The sequence below is a fragment of the Lepisma saccharinum genome, chromosome 18 (assembly GCF_977018435.1).
Source record: "Lepisma saccharinum chromosome 18, izLepSacc3.1, whole genome shotgun sequence".
NCBI classification, from domain to species: Eukaryota; Metazoa; Arthropoda; class Insecta; order Zygentoma; family Lepismatidae; genus Lepisma; species Lepisma saccharinum.
Window position 1 is genome coordinate 16,125,130 of NC_139246.1, and position 27,160 is coordinate 16,152,289.

General features: G+C 34.7%; 1 protein-coding gene across 30 annotated transcripts in view; it reads left to right on the forward strand.

The window, feature by feature from the left end:
• LOC146002413 (uncharacterized) overlaps positions 1–27,160 on the forward strand; it is a 562,931-nt gene that overhangs the window by 409,480 nt on the left and 126,291 nt on the right. For 29 of the 30 annotated variants that reach the window (XM_083140199.1, XM_083140200.1, XM_083140202.1 and 26 more), the window contains 12 exons: positions 2,418–2,468; positions 4,544–4,594; positions 9,270–9,293; positions 12,293–12,340; positions 16,477–16,524; positions 16,988–17,029; positions 19,345–19,401; positions 20,000–20,071; positions 20,929–21,000; positions 22,663–22,728; positions 25,229–25,267; positions 25,826–25,906. In XM_083140199.1, coding sequence (XP_082996325.1) covers positions 2,418–2,468; positions 4,544–4,594; positions 9,270–9,293; positions 12,293–12,340; positions 16,477–16,524; positions 16,988–17,029; positions 19,345–19,401; positions 20,000–20,071; positions 20,929–21,000; positions 22,663–22,728; positions 25,229–25,267; positions 25,826–25,906 — 651 coding nt within the window. The remainder of the gene's footprint in view (positions 1–2,417; positions 2,469–4,543; positions 4,595–9,269; positions 9,294–12,292; positions 12,341–16,476; positions 16,525–16,987; positions 17,030–19,344; positions 19,402–19,999; positions 20,072–20,928; positions 21,001–22,662; positions 22,729–25,228; positions 25,268–25,825; positions 25,907–27,160) is intronic. The other variant, XM_083140232.1, reaches the window with a different exon arrangement.

Here is a 27,160-nt window from a genome sequence, read left to right on the forward strand (position 1 = left end):
CACATTTGGCTGATTATGACTTTAGAATGAATCATGATTAGATCAAATAAATGAAGAGATATTCATAAGCTTCTTCTGGCTAATTATGACTTTGAGAATGAATCATAATTAGATAAAATTAATGAAGTGTTACTCATAAGCCATTTTTGGCTTATTATGACTTTGAGATTGAGTCATGATTAGATAAAATGAATGAAGTGATACTCATAAGCCACATTTGGCTAATTATGATTTTGAGAATAAATCATGATTAGATAAAATGAATGTAGAGATACTAATAAGCCACTTTTGGCTAATTATGACTTTCAGAATGAATCATGATTAGATAAAATGAATGAAGAGATACTCATAAGCCACTTCTGACTAATTATGACTTTTAGAATGAATCATGATTAGATAAAATTAATGAAGTGTTACTCATAAGCCACTTTTGGCTAATTATGACTTTGAGATTTAGTCATGATTAGATAAAATGAATGAGGTGATACTCATAAGCCACTTTTGGCTAATTCTGACTTTCAGAATGTATCATGATTAGATAAAATGAATGAAGAGATACTCATAAGCCACATTTGGCTAATTATGATTTTGAGAATAAATCATGATTAGATAAAATGAATGTAGAGATACTAATAAGCCACTTTTGGCTAATTATGACTTTCAGAATGAATCATGATTAGATAAAATGAATGTAGAGATACTAATAAGCCACTTTTGGCTAATTATGACTTTCAGAATGAATCATGATTAGATAAAATAAATGAAGAGATACTCATAAGCCACTTCTGACTAATTATGACTTTTAGAATGAATCATGATTAGATAAAATTAATGAAGTGTTACTCATAAGCCACTTTTGGCTAATTATGACTTTGAGATTTAGTCATGATTAGATAAAATGAATGAGGTGATACTCATAAGCCACTTTTGGCTAATTCTGACTTTCAGAATGTATCATGATTAGATAAAATGAATCAAGAGATACTCATAAGCCACATTTGGCTAATTCTGACTTTCAGAATGAATCATGATTAGATAAAATGAATGAAGAGATACTCATAAGCCACATTTGGCTGATTATGACTTTAGAATGAATCATGATTAGATCAAATAAATGAAGAGATATTCATAAGCCTCTTCTGGCTAATTATGACTTTGAGAATGAATCATAATTAGATAAAATTAATGAAGTGTTACTCATAAGCCATTTTTGGCTTATTATGACTTTGAGATTGAGTCATGATTAGATAAAATGAATGAAGTGATACTCATAAGCCACATTTGGCTAATTATGATTTTGAGAATAAATCATGATTAGATAAAATGAATGTAGAGATACTAATAAGCCACTTTTGGCTAATTATGACTTTCAGAATGAATCATGATTAGATACAATGAATGAAGAGATACTCATAAGCCACATTTGGCTAATTATGACTTTCAGAATGAATCGTGATTAGATAAAATGAATGAAGTGATACTCATAAGCCACTTTTGGCTAATTAAGACTTTGAGAATGAATCATGATTAGATAAAATGAATGAAGAGATACTCATAAGCCACTTTTGGCTAATTAAGACTTTGAGAATGAATCATGATTAGATCAAATAAATGAAGATATATTCGTAAGCCTTCTCTGGTTAATTATGACTTTGAGAATGAATCATGATTAGATCAAATTAATGAAGTGTTACTCATAAGCCACTTTTGGCTTATTATGACTTTGAGATTGAGTCATGATTAGATAAAATGAATGAAGTGATACTCATGAGCCACATTTGGCTAATTATGATTTTGAGAATAAATCATGATTAGATAAAATGAATGTAGAGATACTCATAAGCCACATTTGGCTAATTATGATTTTGAGAATAAATCATGATTAAATAAAATGAATGTAGAGATACTAATAAGCCACTTTTGGCTAATTATGACTTTCAGAATGAATCATGATTAGATAAAATGAATGAAGAGATCGGGCCCTTAACCAGGCAGGAGCCAGGGGGGCTGAGCCCCCCTGGAACTACCATCAGCCCCCTCTGGCACTGAGGTCAACCCCCTTGACATTAGGTAGAACTATTTTGTGTAATTTGTTTGAAGTAAAAAGTGAAAATGTAGACAGCAGATATTATTTTGCTCACAACTTTGGTGAATGATAAATTCAGTGAGCATGACCCTCCTCCTCCAACACACATAATTTACCTTCATTTAACACTGTTAAACTTTACAAAAATGGATTTATAAAGCCCCCTTCTGATTACCCGTGAGCCCCCCTGGAGACAAATTCTGGCTATGGGCCAGGTTATGAACCTCATTGATGAACTATGTCATTACCTTTGGATGTTTTTGTTGTATATGTAGAATCAATGTAATTGATGTGCAGAATCAGTTATGTTTTAATTTCTTTTATTCTTCAGATGTATCTCCAATGCATGCTACAGGAGTTTTAGGACAACCTCAGTATCCAGGTATGAATATATTATTATCAGATAAGTTCATTATTTGCTGTATCTACATGAAATTTTTTTTTTTTTAACCAGATTTTTCAAATTATATAGTATTACTGCAACCAGAGTATCTTATGTAGCTTGTTAACCCTTTCTAGGTGAATGATAAAATATATTCGTCATGCATGGAAATTCCCCAAAAACAGGGCTCATTTTAAGCAAAATGTAACTTGTTGGAAAATGTTTTTTTTTTTTTTTTTTTAAATTTGTAATAACACGATAGATGCCAATGAGGGCTCGTTTTATTCAAAATTTCCGAGGCTGTCATTCGCAAGGTATACATGTCGATGTGTACCCATTTTTGGAACCAACACACATAGATTGGTTTTTTTTTTCTAAACTTTGGCTAGCTCCTGTCCGGTAGCTTCATCGATCTTGGCAAACTGCCACTTGTTGCTGATTGCCCCAAGTTATGTAATGGCGAATACATATTATCAAGACGATAATACAAATAGTATTTTTTAAAAAAAGAAGAAGAAGAAGAAACTCAAGGTCGAGGAGAATGTTTATCACAACTGACCAGAAACTATATCAGAAATTTGCCCATCGATCCAAACTGAAAGCTTGAAAAGGAGTAGGATTGTTTGCAAGGGCATGAACTCTTACACCTGGCTGTCCAGAGAAAGGAAGAACATTTGCCCCCCCCCCCTCCCCCGATGTATATCCCCCTCTTCACTTCCTCCCACTGCACTGCACTCGCATCACCACTATCTTCATTATCCTCTAATTCTTCTTCATCTTCCCCCCTTTCTCTTCTGGTTCTTCTCGATCATCTTCTGGCACACCCTGTATATCATCTTCTGAACCACCCTGTATATCTTCAATTTCTGTTTCATCCCCGTGTCAAACCCCTCCTCCAACAAGTCACGAATTTCTCCTGGCCGAAGAGATGCCATCACAAAAGACTCTTTCTTCTCAGGACAAGGTATCAAAAGCACTCACGTTCAAAGCCCAATAACAAGAGAATGATTTGTGCAGCCAAACTCCTTGCCTGCAAGTGCGTATTACATTTCACCCATGCCTCTCCCCTCCCGCAAAGACCGTAGCCACCTGTGCTGTACAGATGCCATTAAAAGCACTCTCAAATAACGCTATACAGAAACGTTTCTCCCCCTCCCACTTCCCCACCTGTTGTTAAGTGGAAAACACAAGACAAACAAAGCTCTAATCCCTTCCTTCCTTTCAGAGCCAAATTTACTTCGTAGAAATGACACTTATTTAGATCTTGAAATACAGAGCCCTTTAACTTATAAAGCCTTGAAAAACACGTGGGCTTTTGTAGTGTCTTTTAACAATCTGCCTGGCGACACGACAATGACGTCAGAGTCTACCCTGCAATGACAGCAGATGTGAGGTGGATGCTTGGAGATTAAAGCAAAAAAGATTCAGAGTTTTTTTTTTAAATTCGGTTTCCTGTTTATTAAACATTTATTTCGAAGATATGTGTTTGCCGAAATATTCTTCAACCGTCCTTCAGTTACTTTTGTCATCTGGAGGCTCCGCCCCGAAAGGGTTGAGAAGAAAATAGTGTTCAGTAATATTTCTTCATACTGTTGGACCTTAGTTAGATGAGTGTAAACTAGAGATATTTAAGAAACAGACAACAGTCATACGACTGTTATAAACCTCATTGATGAACTATGTCATTAACTTTGGATGTTTATTGTGTGTATATGTAGAATCAATTATGTTTTCATTTCTTTTATTCTTTAGATGAATCTCCAATGCATACTACAGGAGTTATATGCTAATGTATCTACATGAATTATTTTTTCCAGATTTTTCAAATTGTATAATATTAGAGCAACCAAAAGAATCAAAATATTATGTAACTTGTTAAGAAAAAAAATAGTGTTTAGTAATATTCCTTTATACTGTTGTCCCTTATATGAGTGAAAACTTAATATATTTAAGAAACAAACAGTTATACGACTGTTATACTATGTCATTACCTTTGGATGTTTTTGTGTATATATATAGGATCAATGTAATTTATGTGCAGAATCAGTTATGTTTTCATTTCTTTTCTTCTTCAGATGAATCTCCAATGCATGCTACAGGAGTTTTAGGACAACCACAGTATCCAGGTATAAATATACTCAGGCCCGTAGCCAGGCAGGGGTCAGTGGGGGGGGGGGGCTCAGCTCACTGAGGTCAGCCACCTCCCTTGACATTAGGTAAAACTATTTTGTGTAATTTGTTTGCAGTGAAAAGTGAAAATGTAGACAGCAAGAAATTATTTTGCTCACAACTTTGGTGAAAGATAAATTCAGGGTGCATGAACAGTAGCTATTACATTCGTTCATCTTATTTATAAAAAGTCTTAAGTAGCGGCAAGTATTTAGGAGATTCTCCTCTCTAGACTTCAGAAAGTTTCTATCTGTACCTTCATTGCCCCTGTTGCGATCTCCCATTTATACAGAAATCTGTGACTTTGATGTAATCATGCAAATTCCCTCTGCATCTGCATCAAAGGTTAACAGCTCCCAAGTTTTGGGAATAGAATAGAATAGAATTTATTTCCAGTATGAGTCTTTACAGCTGTGCATACCATACAAGGATGAAAAAGTGTTTTAGTATAATTTTCCTACACCCTTCCTCCTCTCAGTCTACTTCCACATTCACACTGCTTGGGAGTTCACAAACACTATTTAATTTCAACTCTTTCACTACACTTGCACTGTTACCTGAGTGATTCCTAAATTTTCTCACATTTATTAATTTATTTATTTAGTAGCCTCACCCCGTTTCACACATGTTCGCTATCCCACTGAGCTTCTTTGCTCTCTTTACCCAGGCATTGTGTAGGATAGTTCTCAGATTCCTTATTTGCGCCTTCCCTCTCTCAGTCTCTCCCTCCTAATAACACTTGTCATTATATTCTCAATGTTAGCTTCATTTATTTTCCTGATATATTTTTGTCTTGCCTCCCTAGTTTCTTTGCACTGGAGGAGAATGTGAAATTTCATCTCGTCTTCTCCGCATAGCGGACATTCTACGCTGCCGTCCTCCCGTTTTAGTTTAAATTGTGCCCATCACCCCAGTCTGAACCAGGCCAATTCTGACCTTTCTTTCGCCCCACACAAATCCATGTAGTTCCTCCCTCCCCATTCTCGATCCGTATCCACTATTTTCGCTGATTTTAACAATATTTTTGTGTCGCATTCTGCCAAAAGTTTCTGTATCTTAATGTCTTCCAGTCTGGCACGTAGTATGGCCCCTAGCATCTGCATATCAATTTTCCCCTCTATTCCCTCTTCCCACACCCATCCCAGCCCTATACTGTATAATTCCGTCTTTATTTTTGCTACCCATTGCCTCCCATTACCACCCCTTATCTGTGATTGTACACAGAGTTTCTTCAAATTTCCCCCCTCCCTGGTGATCAGTTTTGCCCAGTATTTAATGCTCCTCATTTTGGCATCCACATCCTCTCTTAATTTTCCCATTTCCCTAAGTGCCTCACATGTTGTCATACCCCTCCCTACTTCTAGCCCTTGTTTAGGAATCTAGACTGAACGACGTTTACGGTTTCCCCTCCCTCCCAGACCCATGGTTCGATGCCATAGAACAGTGTTGCCTTAACTGTGGTCTCGTAGACCCCCTCCAGAATTTTAAATGGTATATTTGGTACTTTGTATTTTATTTTTCTTGTTTTTTCCAACGCAAACATTGCATTACATTTATTCCTGTGTACGTGCCTTGCCCACCTGCCCGCCATTGTCATCACCATGCCTAAATAATCATACTGTTTCACCCTATTGACACTTGTCCCTCCGTATTTCCATTGTTCATCCTTACCAAATCAATACCCATTCTTAAATACCATTATTTTGGTCTTCTTGATATTTACTCGCGACTGTTCTGTAGACCTGCTGTTGTGTTCGAAATCAGTACCAGATCGTCTGCGTACAACAGAAGCGGTACCTTTATGTCGGATATTGTTGGTGGATCCGTGTCCCTCTGCACTATATCTTCCACGATATCGTTGTTGTTTCGGTTGAGGAGTGGAATGTATGGTAGGCACTATGATTGAATATTGTCCATCTTTTCTTGTGTAATATAAATATCTGTATCGTCAAACGTAGTATGGAGTGTGTGAGGGATGATTTCAGTAGCAGCCAATTAATACTTCAAGTGATATTGTAAAAGATATAGTAGAAAAATGTAGTATGTGTGATATTTCTAAACTTTAGTATATAACTAAATGACCCCTTCCCCACCACACACATAATTTACCTTCATTTAACACTGTTAAACTTTTGAAAAATTGACTTGATTTACAAAGCCCCTGATAACCCGTGAACCCCCCCCTGGAGATCAATTCTGGCTGCGGGCCTGGAAGAGATACTCATAAGCCAGATTTGGCTAATTATGACTTTGAGAATAAATCATGATTAGATAAAATGAATGTAGAGATACCAATAAGCCACTTTTGGCTAATTATGACTTTCAGAATGAATCATGATTAGATAAAATGAATGAAGAGATACTCATAAGCCACATTTGGCTAATTATGACTTTGAGAATGAATCATGATTAGATAAAATGATTGAAGAGATACTCATAAGTCACATTTGGCTAATTATGACTTTGAGAATTAATCATGATTAGATAAAATTAATGTAGAGATACTCATAAGCCACTTTTGGCTAATTATGACTTTCAGAATGAATCATGATTAGATAAAATGAATGAAGAGATACTCATAAGCCACTTCTGGCTAATTATGACTTTCAGAATGAATCATGATTAGATGAAATGAATGAAGAGATACTCATAAGCCACATTTGGCTAATTATGACTTTCAGAATGAATCGTGATTAGATAAAATGAATGAAGAGATACTCATAAGCCACATTTGGCTAATTATGACTTTGAGAATTAATCATGATTAGATAAAATTAATGTAGAGATACTCATAAGCCACTTTTGGCTAATTATGACTTTCAGAATGAATCATGATTAGATAAAATGAATGAAGAGATACTCATAAGCCACTTCTGGCTAATTATGACTTTCAGAATGAATCATGATTAGATGAAATGAATGAAGAGATACTCATAAGCCACATTTGGCTAATTATGACTTTCAGAATGAATCGTGATTAGATAAAATGAATGAAGAGATACTCATAAGCCACATTTGGCTAATTATGACTTTGAGAATGAATCATGATTAGATAAAATGAATGAAGAGATACTCATAAGCCACATTTGGCTGTTTATGACTTTGAGAATGAATCATGATTAGATAAAATGAATGAAGAGAGACTCATAAGCCTAGGCTGGGTCTCGAACATGGGATCAAAAGTTGACCACTCAATGTGCGTGACTCATAGATTGCTAAACCATAGTCTAAGACACATAGTCTCATGAAGTTAGGTAAATATGTTGGGTTAGGTTAGGTTAGCATCATGCAATAAGTCATGTTGAATACAGGTGAACATGGCATACTGTAGCTCAGTGCTTCCACCATGCTTGTTAAGGGACTTGACATCATTGAACTACTGTCTCTGATTTGCCAGTCTCCCATGTCTAGAGGTTCTTTAAACACTGCTCTTGTGAATTTTTTCAACCAGCTAATCTGGCATATGAAAGGCTCATTTCCATTAACAAAGTGGATGTTAACGAGGAGTGAGATTTTATGCAGTGACCAGGCACATATCTAGTAGGGATGGGCCGATATGAAATTTTGGCTGATACCGATAAAGTAACGGTATAAAATTTACCGATACCGATTCGATATAAAATTAGAAATGGTCCTTGAAGAACCTGAAAGGTTCATTGACCTCCTTAATAAATGTGTGTTTCAAGGTGACTGCAGTGAAAAAGAAATTGCATATTTAGACATTTACTTTTTTAGAAATAAGGGCATGGAGATTATCCATAATAATTGCAACAAAATGGCAGAATTTTTGCAGTAAATTATCAGATATTTATCAATATATCAGATCGGTAAAACAATCGGTAATTTTACTGATACACCGATATGCTTATGTTGACCGATACCGATAGAGTACCGATTAATCGGTCCCATCCCTAATATATTATTATTATTACTATTATTATTATTATTGTTGTTGTTGTTTAAACTAAAATAATTATATTATATTAAAATAGTATTAATTAAAATATTCCAATTAATTAATATTATATTTTTATTACATGAATGGGTAAAAGGATAGTATAAGAATAGTGATATAATAGCATGTATTCATTATCTAGCTTATGTGTAGATAAGATCAGCAAAATTTGTAAAAAAAATAATAACAACAACTACCCAGGCAAAGAAATTAATGTCAATTAGATAAAGAAATTAATATATATTGACTATAGAAAAAGGATGTTAGATCCAGTTTATGAATAGTAAAGTTTCTGGTGATATTTTATGAATGTTGCATAAATCTTTTTTGGTAATGTCATTCAAAGTTGTATGATCACAATATAATCCTTGCCTTCCAATAAGTTAGGTGGAAATAAATAACTCTCGATTAAACAAGTATATTTTCATTATTTAATTTTAGTTATTTTATTATTTCATCATTTTTATTATTTAAGTTTTGTACTTAGTAAGTCTTTTAGGGAGTCTGGACCCACCTTAAATACGTCCTTCGCAGTGACTCCCTGCTTAATTCTTAAACTCTCAAATAGAACTTAGCTCACCTCACATAATGACATTCAACATACATTTCTCAGCCAATTAAATCACTTTTTTCTAGATAAATATACATTCCAATTTATCCCGTTTTCATTCTTTCAGGTGGCAATCTTGAAAGCTTTCTCTGTAAGTTGATTTTTTAGACTTATAATTAAAATATAATTATAATAGAATATATAATTATAATTAGAATTAGAATATATAAAGGACGTTTTTAAATATGAAATATGTGATTCAAAATTACAAATTGATGAAATTAATATCCATCATAATTTCAAGACAACAATAGTTTTATAGGATTTGCTGAAATTGGTATGATTTCTTACATGAATTGTTATTTCTATATGTACATTTGTTACCATGGTTTCAAAAGTATGGAGTAAACAGAAGTCTAGGAATACTTAGCACCAGCTGAGATTGTGGTACTATGTAAAAAAAAAGATAAAGAAAGAGAGGACTGACTGACAGATGGATAGACAAACTGACTCTCTCTCAGATTATTTCTACATTATATAAAAAACACCATACTGTGATGGTAACTAAATATCAGATATTTATATTGACATACATTAACTGGTATTTTAATGTGAATCATTTTACTATTTTTAGATTTATTTTAACCCATTTTCCTCCAAATTTTCACTGCTGATATTTCCTTTCAACTTCAATTTAAATGTCCTCTTCTAAGCACCTTTTCCAGTACTTCACTATCTCGTTTGTATTATTATTAAGACTAATGTTAACTTAAACAATGTACTTTATTGTATAACAAGAAGTGTAATTCATGTTGAGGGCAATAAACAATGTGGTTGATAATATAAGACGTAAGTGAGTTACTAAAGATATATCCGCGAAAGTTACTTGTAAATGTTCTATTAATTTCGGTGGCCTCTGTCACCATCAGTTAGGTACACATCACACACCCTAATCAACACCAAAATCAAAGAGATGCATGCAATTATACACTTTCCACATGAACTGAATATTGACAGCGGTCAGGCTCATCATGTTTCGCTCCCGCTATTACAACAGCTCAAACCCATCACTCGCAACAAACAAAATGGCTACACCAGCACCCCTAGTGGTAGTTGAGGAAACAACAACAGGAACCGGAAGTCAACCTAGCAGTGAAGCATCGATTTCCCAAGTGGATGGTGGCAGAGGCCACTGAAATTAATAGAACATTTACAAGTAAGTTTCACAGATATATCTTTAGTAACTCGTTTACGTCTTATAAGAAGTGTAACATGAACTAACAAGGTTACAAGCAAAGACAATAGCTACAAGGACCATTCACTGTTGCCCATGTTCACATTAACAGTGGTGCCAGTTCCTTCTGTCTAAAGGCACTGTTCACTACACATATATTACACTCACATAATACTTAATAGCAATAAGACCACTCTGTACATTGACATCAAATTTTACATTTATTGCAAAAAATTTATATTTTTACAGCATATAACTATTTAGAGAGATCGAAATAAATTCTACACTTGCACTGCCATGTCGTCTCACTTCATCTTACAAGATGAATTTCTTTACATAATCTTCTATTTGACCTGACTCCACTTCGATGGGTTTTCCTTCTTCACAGAAGCTGCAACATATATACGAAAATGTGGTCATCATTGCCTGCAGTCTTAGGGGTATTGTGAATAGTGAAGACATTTGTCTGGTATTAAAGTACTGCAGAAAGCTTGAAAGTGCATCCATATAAATTAGGGATAGCCAAATCCAGATAGAATATTATCCGGATATTGGATAATTTTCTATTTGAATTTAAATTATCCAAATATAATTATTATCTGGATATCCAAATTATCAGAATATCTGGACACTTTGATTATCCAAATTATCTGGATATCCAATATCCAGATATCTGGATTATCTTAAATGTATGGATATCCAAACATGTGCATTATCCAGACAGTTTTATCATATATCTATTTTATGAGCTACCTCCATGTTCTTTTATTCATCATGTTTGTATTTTACTGTACAGATTTTCTACAAATCCTTCATCAAACCTGTACTATTTGAATTATCCAATATCCAAATTACCTGAAATGCATATTGGATAATTTGAAATCCAGACATCAGTTATATGTATTTTGTGACATCCCTATATAAATAAAAAAATATTGCATAGCTATGTGCAGTGTTGGTAAGAAAACACATTGAAGGAGTAAAAGAAAAGAGATTATTGCTAAGTGCAATTTTTGTACAGCCCAAGGAAGTAGCAATGAGTACCATCTGTGGGCAGTATTGATAATTAGAGATGCAAAACTAACAACTTCTAGATGTTTGCATGTGTGGACCTACCAAACTGAATCATGCTGCAGGTATGAATTGTCAAAAGAGATGAATAGAATGTGTGTGTTTATTTATAAAATGCCCTCTTTTGTGTAAATTGATCTTATTCTATTTTTCTTTTTTTGGCTCCAAGGGTTGACCATACCATGTAGACCCATTTGTCAACCTCACTTCCATTTAGTACACCCAATTGTCAACCTCACTTCCATATAGTACACCAAATTGTCAACCTCACTTCCATATAGTACACCCAATTGTCAACCTCACTTGCATGTAGTACACCCAATTGTCAACCTCACTTCCATGTAGTACACCCAATTGTCAACCTCACTTCCATGTAGTACACCCAATTGTCAACCTCACTTCCATTTAGTACACCCAATTGTCAACCTCACTTCCATGTAGTACACCCAATTGTCAACCTCACTTCCATGTAGTACACCCAATTGTCAACATCACTTCCATCTAGTACACTAAATTGTCAACCTCACATCCATGTAGTACACCCTGCACTACATTTTGCAAACCGACGAGGCTTTGACATCTGGACCTACAGCCAGTATAATCCTCGTGGGCCTATGTGTGTGTGTTGTCCTGTGGTTTGTCTTTACTTGTGCTGAGTTATCCTTTACAGCCTTCAATTTTAACTCGAATAAGAACATTTTAGTTCTCTGTCATTACAATTATGTTATTGTATTTATGGTAAGATGCTAGACCCACGTATAATGTGACAGGTGCAAATTAGCCTAAGTGCTGATGCACCCAAAATTTGTAATTCAATCAATAAATCAATTAATTTTTCTTTTTAGCAAAACTACCTGGTATGCCTGGTTTTGTTCCGAACATGGTACATCAAAGTAAGGGCATTTTTATCTTTAATTGACAAAATGTAAATTTCATTATATTAAGTAGCATTTTGGAAACAGTGTGTAGAACTTGGTCATTTTATATTGACACTTTTTTGTTTTAGTTTTGAATTTCATGCAACATGGATTCAAATTTCTTGCATTTGGCAATATAAAGAAACCTTTTGTTAAACAATTTATATTCTTTGAACTAACTAGAATAGTTTCATAACATGTAAGTCAATCCAGATACTGCTGGCCTATGTGGCATAGTGGTTAGCACATCTCACTACAAAGCCAGGGGTCCCGGCACCCTAACGACTTCTTTTTTTAGGGAATACCCTATGTGGTAGTATCCTCATTATTCACACCTTCTAAATTTCACGTATGCCAATTTTCTGTTTTCTGTATTCTCATTGGAACAAACAGAAACATCCATGTCCGAAACGATCTAGAATCCGGGACCCCTGACATATAGTGCGTTGTGCTAACCACTCCGCCACAGAGGTTGACCTGAGCTACTGCGACTTAAACATTTGTATTTATTATCAGTGTTGTTCTTAAGCAATGTCCATTGGAGTGGGGGATTCTAGAAACTGTATAGAAAGAAAGAAAAAGAGAGATATCACTCACGTAGAATATATTCTAAGAAGGGAGGTCTGTTTCGCATAAAGGGCATGTCGGAGAGAAATAAATTTTGTTGTATAATTTCAACTGTTTCTGAACCAGAAAATGATAAAATTTATAATGTAGTAGCCTATAATTGTGCGTTATCAATGAAGGTTGAAAATGGCATTTTAAACTTACCCCTTCAGTTCCCTCTGAGAGGATTACATAAAGAAGCAAGAATGATGGATGGCTAGGGGTCTTCCTGATTCGTTAGTTTGAAACTTGAGTGTTGTAATTCACTGTTGTATCAATAATAATGGTGAGATCTGTCGTATCTGTTATTTCAAGAAAATGGGTTCTCATTTAAATCTTAAACGAATAGCACTTACCAAAATATATTATTTTTTTTTCAAAATATCCAGAAATGCTGAATAATTGTAAATAAGCTGAATTCTAACTGGAAATATTTTTACTTTCATTTTTAAATTAGCAGGAACTGAGATAAATGAAATCACGTGGAAACAATTGGATTGTTTTCCATTCATATGCGCAATTGCTATTTCTCGCCTTCTTCAGTTTCATTCATACTACCAGTATCGTTGAATTCTTTCGTGAAAACACTAAAATATTGCAGTACGTTCCTTTTCAGCTTAATCCGATATTATAGCAAAGGAAGAAACTATCGGATACTGCTTATAGAAGGGGGAAGTTATTCACTGAGGAACACTACAGAGGAACAAACTACAGAAACAAGAGACACTTCACAGCAGTGGCGGCTCTAAGGGGAGAGCCACCATGCCATGGCTCTACCCTCAGAAAAAGAAATAGCACTTGCTTTGCCAAAATATAGTTAAATTAATACATTTACGAACGAGGAGATTCGAATCTCGTAAGCGTTCCAGCTTACGGCCGCCTCAATTCCTTCGCCACATCCCCAGCTGTTCTCGCACTTGCTCTGGGCCAGCATAGTCTGGCCTGAGCGTAGAGCCATACGAGAAGGCATGAAAAAGTCTCCGCAGTTAACGAGCGAGGAGATGGGGTGGTAGCCCAGTGGCAGCCATAAGACAACCAGCCGTCACGACGCGAGAGCTTTAGCATTGTGTTGACATAGTTACAAACTTCACAGAGAAGTGACTAATCCTGACCGATTTGTAATACTCGTTGAAGAAGTAATTCTCAAGAAAGATACTTTCCTGCATACTTGACAAGAACGAACGTAATATCTTCCCCAAATTTATATAACCATATTAGATAGATGCATCTAAAGAGCCATCCAGACTTTTTGTTATCGATTTCTTCCTTAAGAAAAGATATATCCCTTGCTCTCACGCACACAGACACTCGTGTGTTGCAACTGACATTGACAACATTGAAGACATTTACTGTACAAAAGAATTACCTAAATATCAAAGGGAATTCGCATCACCAGGGGATTTTTTACTTTAATATTCATAAAAATATCAAATGGAAAATCTTTCAGTATAAGAATTTCACTTGGAGATATAATTCAATTTCTTGCATTGAATTCTAAAAATTGTAGATCTACAGTTCATTTAGCAGATAATCATATTTCATATGTTAGTAACACAGATTGTTGATGTACCGTCTACCGTGCTGGGGTTGCAAATTATAAACAAAGCAAGGCGAGAATACCATGATCGACTCTTTGTCTCTAATTATTTAGTCTTTTTCTTTTTAGTTAAGTGAAAGTGTCCGATGGTGTGTGAAAGGAAGGGTAGTTAGTTAAGATGAGTCAGATTAGAGCATTATTACATACACCGTTTTCCAAGGTACTATACGATATTAAATTAAAAGTTAAACAACTTGGCTGTCCCAGGCCAGATTTAAACATCAATTTATTTCCTAGAAACTCTGGCCGACCTCCGCACAGCATGCTATGATGGCAGGGATTGCGGGTTTGAATTGGTTGGGCATTGGTTTTCTTTGTGAGTGTCTCTCATCCTTATCTTCGTGATTAGCCAAAAGTAGTACAAATGCGAAGTAAAATAAACCAATCTTAGGAACTCTGAATTTTTGTCTGCAATTTTAGTAAACAAAGTTCCATTAAAATTACCTCTTTCATTAGATTTCTATAACATATTGTAGCGAAAATTTTTCGATTTCTTGATCACGTTGGCACTACCCATCATACTAGCTGCCAGCCGCCACTGTTTCACAGCACACAACTGACAATGGCAAACTTTCAGCAATAGGAAGGAATTCTCCTCCTAGAAGCTTATCTTCCACTTTCTGGAAAATCTACCCCTCTTCCAAGGTGTGTATATCGCTTTGAAATTCAGGTCTACCAAATGAGAGATGAAACATAGGATACACCTTGAACTTCCTGGCATCTGGCTGGAGCCTACCAACTGATCACCACCAGGAGACAAATTCACTACAACTACTTTCTCTTTTCCTCTTCATCTATTGTTTGCAAGAATTAATGTATCAAAGATGGGCTTTTATATCACAGCAGAAACTAAATTCCAGCTCACTTTGTATCCTAAATCGCCAATAATTTATGACACTTACATAGCAATTTAAGTGTTGCAAAGTAACTGCAAAAGTAACTGCAGAAGTAACTGTTAAAATGTTACTTCTATCGTAAAAAAGTAACTCAGTTACAGTTACAGTTACTCATTTCTAAAAGTAACTAGTTACAGTTACATTTTATCAGAAAAGTAACTGTTACTTCTAACTGAGTTACTTATAACTAGTTACTTCCAAACACTGCTTTACATGCAGTAGAAGAAGACCATAGAGAATAAGGGAAAGAAGATGGGACAGAAAGTAAATAAAATAAAATAAAACTAAGTACATGGCAACAGGTAAAGCACACAGATATGACACATCACCGACCATACCAATAGCTAATTACACCTTTGATGGAGTGGACTCCTTCATCTACCTGGGTTCTGTTGTGACATATGAGAATGATTCACAATAGGAAGTAAAGGTATGACTTATAGTTGCAAATATGGTCTATTATGGACTGCAGAGACATTTTAAGACTACAATATTGTTCAGAAGAACCAAGTTAACACTTTACAAGGCACTGATAAGACCTGTATTGACCTATGCTGCGGAAACGTGGACCAGTTCAAGGAAGGATGAACAGCTGGTAGAGACCTTTGAAACAAAGATATTACGAAGAATATTGGGACCAGTATGTGAGAATGGAAAATGAAGAATTTGTGAGTGTCCCTTCAACATATCATCACTCATCCTCATCTTTGCGATTAGCCAAAAGTGACAGAAAAGTGAAGTAAAATAAACCAAATCAATCATTAATGTTTTGAAACACAACACTGATACAGTAATGATAAGCTTTCCATGGGATACTTATGTATTAATATTTTAAATATTCTGGACAACCTTTAACTGTTTCGATGTTCAAGCAGCAGTATCAGTATTCCTGGGAATTGTTAAGTTGCTTCTTATCTGTTTGAGAATAATGTGATATAGGTTCAACCCTGAAGTGCAAGTATCTTTGACTATCACAATTCCAGTTTATTGTGTTCTTATCCTCAAATTATCAGTTCCAGGTCCACAAGGGTCTCTCAGTAATGTATGGATGCCTAATATAGGTAAATAAATTTAGTATATGCATAATATGAATTATATTGAACAATTATTCATGATTAATGTGAGTGTGTGAGTGTGTCTGTGTGTATATGTGTGTCACCCCCTCTCCGTCTCTCCTCCCACCCATCTACTCAGCCACTGCTTCCCAAGTAACCATAACTATTGGGCCAACCACAGTACTTACTTAAGAAAGATTGGTTTTACGTTGGTTTGGCCAATCGAAGTTGGTCTTACATTGGGCCAACTATAGTTTTCAGTATGTTGGACCAACGTTGGGCCAAACACTTTTGTTTACTTGGGTTGCTTCGATATGCACTGTACATTTTCTGCCACTGAGCATGTAACCTGTTACTTTGAATGAGAAGCAAATAGAAAACACTAGACACTGGAATTGAATAAGTAGGCCAATGTGAAAATGATTCCGTATATTTTGTTATAATTTGACGATTTTTCATTTCCAACTAGGAACTACAAAACCACCAGAGGAGAATACAACAGTAACACAAAGTAAGTAACTATCAGGACAAAATTAGTTACTGGTTCTTGTTCTGCAATTCATATATGCTAATGTTATTCATGCAATTATGCACAGTAAACTAATTACAAGATTACATTTCATAATTGTTATTGTACAACATTATGAACATACATCTTTGACATCTTTTTTCAGAATTATCATCTCTTTTCCTATTCATCCAGAATTTTGTTTATATCTTTCATTTAAGTTAATAAATACAACAAGCAGTTGGAGTTCAGATTGTTAAAATTATGCACTCTCTTATATACACCTCAGTATAGTCAGGTCTATAGCATTTATGTAATCTTTCAATGTTTTATAGGTTAGTACAAATTTGTTAATGATTTTCTGAGTATTCATGCATTCCTTCTTTTGACCTTGTTAAACAAAAGACTGTCAACTTGGGCCAACATTCCTCTTCGTTGTAGCAAATCAGTTTTCACTTCCTTTGCAAAATCAATGAATTCATGACAGACAGATAGATATTTATTTTAGAAATAAAGCATAATTCTTGCATTTTTACACTGCTCTGTTTATACAGCATGTAACAAAAGTCCGGGAGTACTTTCAAAAAATTATTGTATCCAAACAAGTAGCATTACAAAGTGACAAAGTACATCATTTCAAAGAGCAAAGTTGTAAGTTTTTTCCTCATTGCAGGTGTTACATGTAGTTCCATATATCGTTGCTAGGTGGTGTCATAATCAAGATGGTGCTTTCTGGAGCTGAGAAGGCTTTCTGCATAATAGAATTTGACAAAACAAAGAGTGCAAACGGATGTCCAACAAAAATTTAGGATGAAGTACGGGAAAGCAGCACCAACCAGGAAGGTGATCTACAATTGTGCCTGTTTACTTTCCCATTTGTATGAAATGTTGACTCGTCGGAAAAAATATCAAATTCACAAAAGCATCATCTTTGACCTCCAATGTACAGCAAAACTGGAATCGCTGGTCTTTGTATTTAGGATATAACTTTTGCACTAACTGTAGTCTGTACGGTTTCATGTTTAATTTTTTACGCAAAACCCGCCACACAGTCATTGTTGACATTTCCAACTCACGTGAAGTTCTGCGTATAGATTTTCTCGGATTCCTTGTGAAAGCTTCTCTCACTCGCTCAATGTCATTTTCACTCACACCTGGCCGACCACTTCTCTTCTTGACACACAAACACCCAGCTTCAACAAACTTTACATCCCAATTGTAGATTTCCTTCCTGGTTGGTGCTGCTTTCCCGTACTTCATCCTAAATTTTCGTTGGACATCCGTTTGCACTCTTTGTTTTGTCAAATTCTAGCATGCAGAAAGCCTTCTCAGCTCCAGAAAGCACCATATTGATTATGACACCACCTAGCGATGATATATGAAACTACACATAACACCTTCAATGGGAAAAGAACTTACAACTTTACTCTTTGAAATGATGTACTTTGTCACTTTGTAATGCTACTTGTTTGGCTACAATAATTTTTTTAAAGTGTTCCCGGACTTTTGTTACACACCGTATTACAAGTTGACAATTGCATGCATAATCATATAAAATCCAAATGAGTGGTGGGGATAAATCAGATAAAAGGGAATGTTGTGAAATAGGAGATGGAACATTTAGGCATATCAAACTTTTATATAAAATATTTCATTGTTGTGATAATTAACATCGGGTGTAAAACATGGTAAGTGACATTTTGGTCATTTTTGAGTTACAAAGTAAAATGTGCCATTCTTCAATTTTTGAGTGAAATTGTCATGTCATACAATTTGCATTGGACTCAGTGAAGCCTTCTGAAATGGGTAAACACAACACAACAACATTATATTAAACATAACACAAAAACATTATATCTACATTATAGCTTCTAATAACCTATTTTCTTAATGAACTCAGAAATGACCAAAATGTCGCTTACTATGTTTTACACCTGAGCCCTTCAATTAATAGTTTAAGTTTTTCTGAGTAATTAGTATTTTATTTGCAGCAATCAGCATCTTTCCATATTGTTAATAATTCCATGGTAACTGTATAGTTGCTTAAGTGCTTCAGGATATTGATTTGTGAACCAAATTCTTTCATTGAATTATGCAGTGGAACCTCAACTTTACATCTTTCAAGGAATGAAGATAAAGAAACTTAAGTGTGCGAAAATGTAAAATGCTGGAAATTTAATGACATTTTGATCTATTGTTTCCATAAAGGTTGAATGTATAAAGTAGAAATAATGTAAAATCCAGGAATGTAAAATTGGGTTTTTTCACTATATTATTTTTTCATGTATCTCAGTTGCTTTCTTCTTCATATTTTCTAGGTCAAAATGTTGTTGATCAACTGATTGAGGCTATTCTTTCTACAAAGAAAATACAAGGTATGTGCCTCTTCTTTTATATTAAATGGGGTGTTGAGTAAGGGATTCTAATAGTCTTATATTCTTTAAGAAAACTTGGAAAAAATAGTGATTCTATGGAAGGAAACAAGAAGTACGATTGTACAAAAGTGGGTGAGTTGTTGGATGGTGTTAGTATTTCATTGTCACATGCGGCCATTCACCTTTTTGCAATGTCAGATGTATTGTCTTGTAACAATTCTGCATTTTGTAGTTTTAGTACACAGATACGTAGGTTTGCAAGTAGCCAAATGGCTAGTATACTTACCTTTGGTGCAGTGGGCCTCAGTAGAGCCACATATTTATGATAAATAAATGATCAAGATTTCAGTATAAGAACTTGGCACATTTCGGGATCAAAAGAGGTATGTAAAATGGCATTTCGGTGTTGGAGTATTTAGCAGTTCAAAGCACAAAGTCAGAGCTCCTGGGAAATGCTATGGTAGAGCTAAAGGAGTGACATGAAATAATAAAAATACCAATGTAATACAAAATTAACTTAGTCATATTATACATTAAAAAATCAAGTAAATATATATGAAATTCCATTTTTAAAATTGATTAATTTCCTTCACTATAGATATAGCAGATTCACGCACAGAATTTTTAATGGCAATCGACAATGTATGGGATAAAACTGTCGAAGGAGCTCGTAAGTACTTTTTATTTGGCAGATTCTATTAATGATACACCATTTTTAAAATACTTCTCTTATAAATTTGTTAAATTTATGTTAATAAATATAAAGTTAAATGAAACGTAATACATCTAATAAAATGCAACCACTTGTATCGAACATTCATTCAAAATTATTATTGACAATTCTAAATAAAATTAAACTACTATTTAATACAGTGGCATCTCGATTAGACAATTTTTAGAATTCTGAAACTAGAAATCCACAAGATTTGAAAATGTAACCTTGCAAAATTTGTAACTATACTGTATTGAGACCTGAAATGTCAAGAGTATATAGTGGGGAAGTATAAAATCAGATATGCACTTAAATTGAATATGTAACATATATTTTCCTATTAACCACTGCAATACAGGAATATATGCTTATTGTTTGTTTGAACTTTTGTTTTGAATTCACTATATGCACAGACAGGCAAATTGAGACTGAGTCTACACTTTAAAGTAGGATATTCCACTTGCTGTCGAACCTGTCACACGTTGACTACAAGGTGAACTACAGTAGAACTCCAATTTTACATTCCCAGGTTTTACATTTTTCTGCACTATACATTTCGTCTTGATGGTCCCAACATAGCAAAATGCTACAAGATTTTCCTTGATTTTACATTTTCCCACATATTAAGTTTTTTCAGCTTGGTGAAATGAAAAATGTAAAATCAAGGTTCCACTGTATATGCATATGATTCATCATATAGAACAATAATTACATAGTTCAGTTTTCAAAAGGGTCAACCTTTATAAAATGTGTGCATGAAGATACAAAATTTGTGTAATGAGTTTGCATAATTTATTTACATTTCTTATTTCTAGGACCGTTTGAATTAAAGACAAGCTTTATTGATAAAATGGTAGATGTTTGGACAACCGCAAAAGCAGACACAGGTAATTAATTTTAGTAGCTGGCTAAATAATTACTAGTATATATTGATACACAGGGTGTTGTCACACACTGAGAAGCTTTCATAGCACATGAAGGGCATAAAGTTGAGCAACATTTTCTGGTTGATGTTGGTTCAAACATTACAAACTCTAAAAAAGAAGAAAGTCACTTTCTCTCCTGTGTATGTACATACTGCATATATAAAATGCATTTTTTGAGGGTTCACAACATCAAAATAAGGCTTCAATGAGTAAAATGTGAATAAATGTAGTGTTTGTATTGATGTCTTATACATGCTGTGAAAATTTGTCTGTGTTGTGTTGTGACACCCTGTATATTATTAGGAATGAACTGTTACTAAACTTCTACTGATATTGATAATAGTAAAAACTGATATTCTGCCAGTCTAATAAAAAATTACGAATGTTCCATAAAGACCACAACCTCTTACAAAAATAAACTGGATACTGAAATATTTATTTTGCAAAACTAGATGCATGAGTTATACAGTCACATGCAAATTAATCGGAACAAGATATTTTTATGCATGATAGAGTCTTAAATTTGGCTACGGTTTCATGTTGATGAATTTATGACAAATTGTGTAATACAAATTACATAACAGAAAGAGGAACATATTAGCTATTAAGAAATATTACGAATATGTAATTTATTGTTTCTGAATAGTGTAATTGATGAATTAGGGTATAAGTACAAAAAAATACATAAAGTTTGTAGTTATTGTTGTATTTCAATTAATTTGCACGGGACTGTAGACCTCGTTTCTGATTGGCCTACTTTATTTGAAATATTTTCTCAACGTTCATACATTTATTAGTGGTCGAATTCACGCACATGTACAGTCCCATGCGAATTAATTGAAATACGACAATAACTACACACTTTATGTATTTTTTTGTACTTATACCCTAATTCATCAATTACACTATTCAGAAACAATAAATTACATATTTGTAATATTTCTTAATAGCTAATATGTTCTTCTTTCTGTTATATAATTTGTATTACACGATTTGTCAATGATTCATCATCACGAAACCATAGTCAAGTTTGAGACTCTATCATGCATAAAAATATCTTGTTCCGATTAATTTGCATGGGACTGTATCTATATTGTAATAATAAGAAACACAAAAGGCATAATTGAGCAGTAAAGTATATGCTTCTTATAGGAATATTGGATTAGAAAATTTATCAAAAATTTTGACAATAAAATAAACTGATACACTGGTATGCCTATATGGGCATAACTGAAGAGCAGTAGTTAATCTATCCAATGTGTGTGTCTTTGTTTGTTTGATTGTTTCTTTTAGCATTTCAAAAAATTTGGAAGTAGGCTTGTTCGTATATTAATAAATTATTTGCATTCTGGTCCATGTGAGATAATGTTGTTCTTTTTAAATAATACAATTAAAAATTACAAGTAACTTTACCTTTATGGCATATTATAAGAATGATTTCATAAGAATTTTATACTGATGTGGATAGAGTATTATGAGCTTAGTGGCCAAGCATGTTTAATGGTTATCTTTCAATCTCACCAGCACATGTTGTGAAGTTGTATCCCTAAATTGATGATATTCTGACATAATATGCTTTTTCTTCTTTGAAAAGTTATTTTTATTCTCTACTTTTTCATTTAGATGGAGCAGATATCAAACCAGAAGTACAAGAAATTGTTGAGGAATTCAATTTGATACCTGGTGCAGGTAATAATACTCAGTTCATTTTACCTGTTTAAATTACATTTTGGCTGCCATTTGCTGTGAATCACATTAAAACTATAATTTACTGAGAAAGTTAAAGATCTTTAGTTTTCAGGTCAAAACATGAGCAAATTGCTTCTTGCAAAATTAGTTTCTTACTAAATAGTATATTTTGTGTAGAGACAATATTACATGTAGGAGGGCAACTAAATCTTGGGTATTGTCATAAAACATTTTATTACTTCTTATTATTGTGAAGCGTGCTGTTAAGATTACATTGTATATTATTAATTTGATAATTGTCATACATGTGTTACTTTACACTTTCACTAGTTCCTTTTCCTGCTAATAATCAGATTGATGAAAAAATTTACAAGTTCCCCAACAATATGAGGTGGTATCAAAAAGTTTCGAGACTAGTTCTGTAACATGCCAACAGATGGCAGCGCAAAGCTGCATGCACAGGCACAGGGAGCACCAAGTCATAAGTCAGTGTGCCAAGAGACATCGTCCTGTGTACATCGTGAGCTGTGCAGCTGGTGCTCTTCTGACCATATGCGTTACCACGTCTGCGATTTCATCATGGACAGCAAGTTAGAACAACGAGCGAACGTGAAATTCTGTGTGAAACTGGGCAAATCCGCCACAGAGATGCTTGACATGATTCGGCAAGTGTACGGCGATGCTGCAATGAGTTGTGCGAGGTGTTTTGAGTGGCACGTGCGCTTCAAGAGTGGAAGAACATCACTGGAAGACGACGAGAGATCAGGACGACCTTCAACGAGCACAATACCCGAAAATGTCGAAACCATTCAGCAACTTGTGCATGAGGATCGTTGGAGAACAATCCACAACATTTCTGCCATTGTCGGTGTGTCATACGGAACAGTGCAGGCAATTCTCACATGTGATTTGAACATGCGCCATGTTGCTGCAAGTTCATCCTCAGGCTGCAGACCCAGGAGCAGAAGGAACACTGCATCCAAGTCTGCCAAGAACTCCATCAGCGTGTAGTGGATGACCCGTTCTTCATGTCGAGGATCATTACTGGTGACGGAACTTGGGTGTATGGGTATGACCCTGAGACAAAGCAACAGTCTTCACAGTCGAAGAGTCCATCATCTCCACGACCGAGAAAGGCGAGGCAGGTCCGCAGCTCGACCAAGTGCATGCTCATCGTATTTTCGACATTCGCGGCATTGTGCATCACATCGTCCCCAGGGGCCAGACCGTCAATAGCGAGTTCTACTGCCAGGTTTTAAGGCATCTGAGGGAGGGCATTCGACAAAAGTTACCAGATCTGTGGCACGCGAAAAACTGGCTGATCCACGATGACAATACACCCTGTCACCGTGCTCTCCTCACACGCGAGTTTCTCACTAGAAACATGATGATCGCACTTCTGCACCCACCCTACTTGCCAGATTTGGCTCCTGCGGACTTCACCATCTTCCCGAAGCTGAAGATCCAGTTCAAAGGTCGCTGTTTTGACACCATTGCGGAGATCCAGCGCGAATCGCAGAAGGTGCTTGACACGCTTCGAAAAGAAGACTTCCAGGATGCATTCCAGCAGTGGCAGAAACGCTGGAAGTGCTGTATTACTGTACAAGGTGACTATTTTAAAGGTGATCATGTGTAAACGTAGATAAATAAAGTACTTTCTTGTAAACAGAGCTAGTCTCAAAACTTTTTGATACCACCTCGTATATGTATCTGCTGTAAAAATAGCTAACATTTAGTTCAAAATGGAATTATATATTCATTTTCTTAACTCCGCAATGCATGTGTGGGTGGCACAACACTGCTCAAAGAGAAATAAGGTGATGGTATTGCATGTTTTTGTTGGATGGATCTGTCCTTGCAGGAATTCTCTTTTGCAAGTGCCTTCTCCATCTCGTTACAATGCCAAGTTGCCTCGACCTGTAGTACTGTCAAAACGTCAGGGTTTCTGTGCATGTAGTCCTGCATCGGTACAGTTTTCCATCCAAGTTGTTGCTGTGGAAATGGATTGTGAGGCGGAGCAGAGGCGAATTTTGGACCTGATAAACAAGCTGAGTGGCCAAGCAAACAAATAATCATACATATATTGCTGACAATTAATATTTTTTAAGCAAAATATTTCAGTGAGCACCACGCCACCTGCGCATATAATAGCTTTACGAAAACAGCAGGCACAGTAGCACAAAACCACACAACATTCATTTCATGAACAAACCAACGGTAATTATTACAAAAATACAAAACAATGATTACAGATGTTTAGCCAAATGTTCATTGGTGTGTAAAATGAGAAAATAAAATATTGGTGCTAAAAAATTAATACATTATATGTAATTATATGTCTGTCAGTGCCACGCCATCCTTGCATATAGTTGCATTTCAGAATTTAGCGCATGCACTGTGGTTTTAATATGAATGTTAAAGAATGAAGTCTGTAATTTAGTTCTCACACTACAGCATTCTAAAATATGAAAACTGTTCTTATATGTTTCTCTTTCATCAGGCGATGTTACTAAAAATGGTGCACCTATCATGACTACAGGTATAGTTGTTGCACTTTGTAAGGTATAATTTGTTGCCTTTTAATTTTCATATGAAATAAAATTTGTTTCTTTAAACAACAATATAATTTTAATACAATTTTAAAAATTTTAAATGCCATCAGTTTACATAATATTTAGTTTAATTTGGTGTTTATATGCTGCATGTGAAATGAATTATGAGTGAGTACTTCATTTCAGCATATTAAATATATGTTTGGTTGTGTTTGTGTGTGCTCATGCAGTGCTCAAAGATAATTTTCATAAGCATCCCCAGCTAGGATAATTGCATAAGCACCCCCCATCTACTACCTTGTGTCCATGGGATCCATACAAGCATTCTCCTATCTCTAAACTTGACCTAAGCATCCTCCCTCCACTAGGGATTCCCACTTCAAGCACTGTGTGTGTGTGTGTGCATGATTTCTGCTTTTTCAGATTCAAACCTTTAGGTTAGAAATATTGAATTTCAGTATAAGAATTTGTTAATGTTAATTATTTTCGATATTTCACTTTGTTATTAATTATTTTACTTACCTCTCATTGTCTTTATTTTTTAGGACCTACTATGTTAAATTATTTACCAGAAGCTCTGACTAATAATGTGATTAATGAATTATTGACAGCAAAGCAGAATGAAAGTGAGTACTATAAATATTTCAAAATTTATATTATCTTTTTATTGTAAATCAAGGCAAATTGAACATTATAATTAAATGTCCTTTAGCAATGCTGTACTTGCAGACAATCTTACTTGGCAATGATGTGAGAACAGAATTACCAATCCCCACCTTTAGATTATGTGGACTACATGCACAGTAATTTTTTTTCAAGTTACCATGTGAAATATATAATGTATTTTTGTACATAATGTGACTGAAGAGTTTATGGAATAGTACGGACATACTTTGTAACTACAGTGGAACTCCAATTTTGCATTGCTGGACTTTTACGTTTTATCTTGTTATACATTCAGCATATTCATGCTCTCAAAAAAGCAATAGATTATATAACATTTTCCTAGATTTTACTTAATTTTTTTTTTCACTAATGTCCCTTGAAAAATTTATAAATGAGTTTCCACTGTATAAGGTAATATTCCATTATAAAGTGTAATGTGAAATATTTATAATGAGATTGCAATGTATCTTTGAAAGACACACAATGATCATTCTTCTTCTTATAAGGCGCTACAGCTCTTTATGGGCTTTGGCCTGCTCAATTACATCCTTCCACTTTTCTCTACTCAACGCACATTTCTTCCAGTTCTGTATCTTCAGTTTTCTTATGTCATTTCTGACATCGTCTATCCATCTGGTTTTGGGCCTTCCTTGTGATCTTGTAGCAATAGGTCTCCAATTGTAAATTTGTTTCACAATTCTTTCTTCGGGCATTCTCTCAATATGACCCAACCAACTCAATCTTTGTGTTTTGATAAATGTTCTTATATTCTTACTCTTTATTAATATTTCGAGCTCTTCGTTTGTTTTTATTCGCCATATATTATTAGATTGTCTCGTTGCGCCATATATTTTCCTTAATATCTTTCTTTCAAATATCATTAGTTTTTGAATTATATCTTCTTTCAGCACCCAGGTTTCACAGCCATATGTAACCACAGGTCTTATTATGGAATTATACAGCTTTAATTTTATTTTTCTGGTAACTAGTTTGGATTGGAATATCCTCTTATTCGCATAAAATGCTCTGTTTCCAGCTGCAATCCTTTCTTTAATTTCTTCTTCAATTTCATTGTTTCCATTTACTATTTACCCGAGATATTTAAATGACTGTACCTGCTCTATGTGCATTGTATCTATATCCTCTTTTTGTTGTTGGATTTTTCTTCTTGCACACCTCATATATTTTGTCTTTTTTTCGTTCACTATTAATCC